We start from the raw sequence: 7,034 nt of genomic DNA on the forward strand, positions 1-7,034 counted from the left end.
GGCCGTGTGTTTGGGCTTAGGGTTTGCACCCTCAGATCTGAAGTTTCAACTGTCCCCACATGTGTGCCTGGGGCCCCAGAAGGCCTGTAATCAGTTCTCATTTCTGGGTCTTCCCTCAGAATATCTGAGGGTTAAGAGGGTTCTCAACATCAAAAGTCAATGCTTTGGAGGCACCTGGGTGGCTCAGCTGGTTAAGTGTCTGCCTTCGGCTCAGGTCATCATCCTGGGGTAGTGGGATAAAGTCCCGCATTGGGCTCTCCGCTCAGTAGGGAGCCTGCTTCTCCCTCTCCCTCTGCTCCTCTTTCTTATGTCCCTTCTCCACACTATAAGATTCTGAATCTAAAACTTTTATAATAAAGGGAAAGTAATGATTTAAGACTCAAGATGGCAAAATTTTCCCATATGGACTATAATGCTTCTGAAAAAGAGCCCAATTCAAATGTTGATAACTTAAACAGTCAAGTAAGAACACCAGCCCTTACCCCTCCTAAACATCTAAAATTAAACACAGAAATTCTAGGTAGGCTTGAAACTAATCAGTGTAGCAATGGGGGTTGGTCACTGATACCCACAGCCCACCCCTATCCCCAGGCCCAGGCAGGTGGGGCCCAGCAGAGCAGCCAGGCTTCCCAGAGCCTACGGTCCACCAGTGCAGAGGCGGGAGGGGGCACGGGGAGGTAAGCCAGCACATACTCGTGCAGCAAGGTGTCCAAGCCAATCAGCTAGAAAGTGGAGGGCCAGAAAGTGACAGAGCAGCCTGGCCCATACCTGTGCTCGTGGCCTTCCTCGGCAGTTGTCTATGGCCAGAGCTCCCTGCCCTCCTCCCCAGCAGTCTCCTCCTATGAGACACAGGGATTCAACCAGAGGAGTAGAGAGCACAAAACACCAACTAGTGCTCCTATGAGCAAGGATGTGAGCACAGCTGTGGCGCTTACCCAGCTGCCTGAGCTTCGGGAGCATGTGCACAACAAAAAGGCGGTAATCAGATTCATTCTTCACCACAGGGTTCAGCCGGAAGTCCACATCCGTGAGTTCCGTCAAGCAGTGGAGCCGAAGCACTTCTGCTAAGGAGGAGATGCTGTTGTAGTAGAGATTGAGACTTTCCAGTGCGGTCAGGTACTGAATGCCCTGTCAACAGGACCAAAGGCAGGATTAGTTCACACCTCTACAAACAGTGAAACGGGCCATCAATACGAACCAACACCAACTTCACAAATGCACTTGCAACAGCCACAGGAAGAGCACGAGGACAGATGTGTTCTAGGTAGGAGGATCCGTGTCTCCCACACAGGAGATGGCCGTGCAGGTGTGAAATGTCACATTTGCAGCAGTCCTAACATCACTGAGGACAGCCCGTTATCTACCGAGTTCTCACCATTTCATTCAGTCTGCACACAACCCGACAGAGTAGAGCTGTTACTGCTCCCCTGTACAGAGGCCGAGAGGTCAGCCGGCACTGGGTGGAGGTTGGACTGAGACTTGCAGGGGACTCTGAGCAGACTCCCAGGCCCGTGTCAGGGGCTCTCTCAATAAAGGGAGGCAGGAACCTCTTCTCCATGAAGTCATGAGCAGGTTTACACAACTTTCCCAGCTGCCATCACCTGGGTGATTTCTTCCTTGCTTACCAGGACCAAGCGCCCGCCACGTCAGGAGCGCTGCAGGAAGCCCTGCACTCGTGGCTCTGCTACTCAAGGGTCTGAGGCCACCAGGACTCAGACTACAAACAGATGTGAAGTACAGAATGTGGATGAAGAAAAACACAGCTGAGACAGGGATGGACAGTGACCAGGACACACACTAGTCTTCGGGGCCGTATTTCAGTTCCCTTAAAGATATAACCGTCTTCATCAGAGACAGGACTTTTGGTTGTCAAAGTAGTTTAAAGATGTAATGAGATGCGCAAGAACAACAATACAACACTTGTAACCAGGGTCAAGTGTACAGCCTACATGTAAGCATAGGTATAAAACAGACGGCATTTTTTACTATAAATGTACTTCCCATTGCCACTGATAGCGATAAATTTTCTTTTAAGAAACAAACTTAAAACTTACCTCTAGACTCACCAAGGAGTTGCGTGAGAGGTCTAAAGATTTTAGACCGGTTAAATTCATCAAAGAAGTTCCCAGGTGAGTAATCTTTTCTTGGTAAGTTCCAGGAAGAGATAATGACTGAAGTTCAGCTAAGAATAGAAAATTATGAGACTTCAACCTTACTTTTTACTGGAAATAAAGTATTGTAATAAAAGTGAGCTGTGGCAACCTCAGAATCTGAAAAACTCACAAAAATAATGCAACTCTTTCAAAGTTTGAATAGTGGCACTAAAGAAGAATTGCATTTAAGGTTTCAAGTTTGTTTACCTCCAAAATGTCTCCGAGCCCTTGCCCTGCTCCCCACCTCCTCTGCTTCTCCCCTCAAACCCTCTCCCACCAGCAATACCCTCCTCTCTGGGCTCTTACTTTGACTCCTGGCTGCTCAACTCCATCGCCTGCAGAGCCTCCACTCAGGGATCACAACTGTAAGCCCACTGGCTAGCTAACCTGCCTAGTCCATGCCAGTTACACTCGAGGGCACATGCCACTATGTGGCATACTCAACAATGGGCCATTAAGTAAATGTTGCTACAAAATTAAGTTTCTGTAACCAAAAAAACAGTTTGGGTATGGGCACACCAATACTTTCCCAGGAATATTTATGTTTTAAAACACATCTCAATTAAATTTAAAATTGGTTTGTGGGCCTCCAGTTCCAGACAAGACAGAGTAGACCCATTTTACCCTACTCCTACTCATGTATTATGCCTAACTCCCTGGAAAGCAAGGTATGAAACAAGCACCAGACAACTCTGGAGGGTGGGGAATGGGAGGCCAACTGTCTAGGGACCTCAAAAAAACCGTCAAGCAGAGAGGGCCCTGCGTTGGTCTCAGGGCCGCCTATTTTGTCTTCCATACATCCCAATCTGAGTGCCAACAAAGCTGGCAACCCAGAACCACCAGTGGACTCTAACACAGAAGGGTAAGGCTGTGGGCCATGGTAGAAGGACTGGGGCCTGGGCGCCTTGCAGCACATGCTCCCGACACCAGCCCCACACCAGCTCAACACCCAGTAAAAACAATGCCCCATACACCTGCCTTGCACCGTGGACGGCACTGAGACTGCGTGAGCGGACCCTGACTCCTACCCCGCCGGGCTGCCAAGAGGTGGCCCACAGACATCTACAGATTGTGTATGTGACAGGAGGCTGGCCACCACCTCAGCAATGAGGCAGCATCCACTCAGTGCCAATACTGTGTAATGAGATTTAAATAAGAAATAGCCTCTTGATATCCAAAATGTCTATGACACAACAAAAAATGACCAAAAACTGAAAAAAAAAAATCTCACTTTGAATGAGGATAAACAATGAACAGACACCAACACAGAGATGACAGAAGTCAGAATTACTTAACAAGAATTTTAAAGCAATAGTTCAATGAACAATTATCAACACTCTTGAAACAAATGATAAATAGAACGTCTTGGCCAAAAAACAGAAGACATAAAGAAGAAACAAACAGGAATTTCAGAAATGTAAAATGCAATAACTGAATCAAAAATACCCCCACAGAAGCTGCTCATAACAGAATGGAGATGACAGAAGAAAAAATTCAGAGTAAATGCAAAAACATATTGACCAAAATTGTCCTATTTGAGCAGCAGAGAGAAAACAGACTTAAAAAAAATAAAAGAGCAGAGCCTCAAGGGTCCATGGAAAAAGATCTAACGTTCCTGTCACGGGTCCCAACACAGTTCCAATTAGAGTTCCAAGAAGAGAAAGACAGTATGACTAAGAAGAAAAACTTTTAACAATTAAAGAAATAATGGCTGAAAGCTTATCAAATTTGGCAAAAGACATACAGCTACATATTCAAGAAGTTGAGAAAACCCCAAACAGGCTAAAGACAAAAAAAAAAAAAAAAAAATGCCATGCCCAGATACATCAGAAATAAACTTCTAAAAACTAAGAACAGTGAAAAAATCTTAAAAAGATGTTACCCAGGGAGAAAAAACAACTCAGAGGGCAGGGGATTACCCTTCAGAACCAAGGAGGCCTGAAGGAGGAGCACCACATTTCCCAAGTGCTGAAAGAAAAGAACTTTCAACCCAGAACTCTGTATCCACCAAACAGTCTTAGGGACTGAGGTGAAATAAGATATTTTCAAATGAAGAAACACCGAGAGAATGTTTCAGCAGCACACCTGCCCTAAGGCAACTGCTACAGAAAACCCTTCAAACATAAAGGAAGGATAAAAGAAGAAAACCTGAAGCATCAGAAATGAAGAAAGAATGGGCGCCTGGGTGGCTCAGTTGGTTAAGCGACTGCCTTCGGCTCAGGTCATGATCCTGGAGTCTCGGGATCGAGTCCCACATTGGGCTCCTTGCTCAGCGAGGAGTCTGCTTCTCCCTCTGACCCTCCCCACCTCATGCTTTCTCTCTCTCAAATAAATAAATAAAATCTTTAAAAAAAAAAAAAAGAAATGAAGAAAGAATAATGAAACAGGTAAACATGTAGGTAAAAATGCTTCCTCCTGAGTTATTTAAAATTTTGGATGACTGTAAAGGAAAAAAAATGATTAATGTGGTTCTCAAGGTATACAGAGAAAATATTTAAGACAACTAAATTATAAAGGATAAAAAAACAAAGGAAACATTGGTTATAAAGTTTCTACATTTTGCTTCAAGGGGTAAAACGTCCACACAAGTAGACTGTTTTAAATTATATAAATACACTGTAATTTATGAAGCAACATTAAAAACACTATACAAAGAGATATGCTCAAAAATAGATAACTCAAAATGGAACACCAAGAAAATACCCAAACCACAGGAAGGCAGGAAATGGGAAACAAAAGAAGAAAAAGATAATGAATAGAAAACAAATAATACAATGGCATGCTTCAGCTCTCCCATATTAACAATTACATTTAATGTAAATGGTATAAAAACACTATAAAAAACAGAGATTGGCAGAGTAAATAAAAATGAACCAACTACACACTGCCTACAAGAACCTCATTTTAAATACAATGATATGGATTAAGTTTAGATTAAATAGTAAATAGATGGGGAAAGATGTGCCCTGAAAACATGAATCAAAAGAAAGCTGGAGTAGCTACACTAGGAGATGTCTCAAAAAAGAAAATTACCAGGGACAAAGAGGAACACCACATGTTACAAGGGTCACTCCAAATCCTAAATATATATGCACAGCTTCAAAATATATGAAGTAGTGAGAAGAGAAACAAATTCACGATTCGGGTTAGGGGCTTCAGCAGTCCCCTCCCAGTAATTAATACAATCGCTAGGCAGAAAATCAACAAGGATACAGAAGAACTGAACATCGTTATCAGCCAATAGGATCTAATTGATATTTACATAAAACTCCACGCAACAACAGAGTACACATTCTTTTTAATTGCACCTGGAATATTCACCAATACAGACCAGATCTTGAACCAAAAACAAACCTCAACAAATTTAAAAGAACTAAAACCATACAGAGTATGGACTCTGACCATAACAGAATCACACTAGAATCAGTAACAAGAAAAAAAAGAAAAAAGAAAATCTCCAAACACACAATGAGAAAACACACTCCCAAGTAATCCATAGGTCAAAGAGGAAGTCTCAAGGAAAAATCTAAAAAGACATTGAACTTAATGAAAATATAAAAAAATTTGTGAATGCAGCTAAAGTTGTGCTTAGAGGAAAATTTATGGCACTAAATATAATAGAAAATTTTAAAGTCTCAAATCAATAATCTAAACTCTCACCTCAAGAATCTACAAAAGGAGCACCTGGGTGGCTCAGTCGGTTGAGCATCAGACTCTTGGTTTCGGTTCAGGTCATGATCTCAGGATGGCGGGATCGAGCCCCAAGTCAGGCTCCGCACTGGGCATGTAGCCTGCTTAAGATTCTTTCTGGTCCCCCTCCCTGCCTCTCTCTGTGTGTGTGTCTCTCTCTCTCCCTCTCTCTCAAAAAAAAAAAAAAAAAACTACAAAAGAAGAGTAAAATAAATGCAAAGTGAGCAGAAAGAAGAAAATATTAAAGAACAGAATCAATAAAATTTGAATCTAAGAACACAATGGAGAAAACCCCATTAAACCAAAAGGTGACTCACTGAAAAAATTAGTAACAGTTCACAAAGCTCTACCAAGTCTAAAAAAGACAGAAATGACCAATACTGAGAATGGAAGAAGGGTATCTGGACGGACCCCAGGACATGAACGGGCTAATAAGGGAGTACTATAAACAACTCTGTACACATACATTCAACAACTTATATGCAAAGAACCCATTTTACAAACCCCAACCATAACTCACTCATCCAAGAAGAAATTGACATTAAGAACAGTCTTAGATAAACTAAATTTGTAATTTAAAAGCTTCAAATACAGAACTTTCCAGGCCCATATGGTTTCAGTGAAAATTCCATCAAGGAAGAATCAGCCCCAATTCCACACAACCTCTTCTAGAAAACAGAAGAGGAAACACTTCCCAACTTATTTCAGGGACTCAGCTTTACCCTGATGCCAAAACCAGAGAAAAACAGGACAAAAAGAAAACTAGCGACCAATATCCTCCATGAACAAATTCCCCAGCACAGAAAGAGCAGAGCCCAGAGGAATTGTACAACAGGAGGGGAGGGCCCGCTTTGCCAGGAATGAAGGCTGCTGGGTCAAGATTCTTTTTAAAAAGCCAACCTAGGGGCGCCTGGGTGGCTCAGTCGGTTGAGCAACTGCCTTCGGCTCAGGTCATGATCCCAGTGTCCTGGGATCAAGCCCGGCATTGGGCTCCCCGCTCAGCGGGAAGCCTGCTTCTCCCTCTCCCACTCCCCCCGTTTGTGTTCCCTCTCTCGTTGTGTCTCTCTCTCTCTGTCAAATAAATAAATAAAATCTTTGGGCCCCTGGGTGGCTCAGTCGTTAAGCGGCTGCCTTGCTCAGGTCGTGATCCCAGGGTCCTGGGATCGAGCCCCGCATCGGGCTCCCTGCTCG

General features: G+C 43.4%; 1 protein-coding gene across 1 annotated transcript in view; it reads right to left on the minus strand.

Annotated features, from left to right (window-relative positions):
- CEP72 (centrosomal protein 72) overlaps window positions 1–7,034 on the minus strand; it is a 36,217-nt gene that overhangs the window by 23,522 nt on the left and 5,661 nt on the right. The window contains exons 2-3 of the mRNA XM_021687088.1: window positions 2,055–2,182; window positions 936–1,128 (exon numbers count right to left, since the gene is read on the minus strand). Of these exons, the coding sequence (XP_021542763.1) occupies window positions 936–1,128; window positions 2,055–2,182 (321 nt within the window). The remainder of the gene's footprint in view (window positions 1–935; window positions 1,129–2,054; window positions 2,183–7,034) is intronic.

This window comes from Neomonachus schauinslandi, chromosome 7 (assembly GCF_002201575.2).
Source record: "Neomonachus schauinslandi chromosome 7, ASM220157v2, whole genome shotgun sequence".
NCBI lineage: Eukaryota > Metazoa > Chordata > Mammalia > Carnivora > Phocidae > Neomonachus > Neomonachus schauinslandi.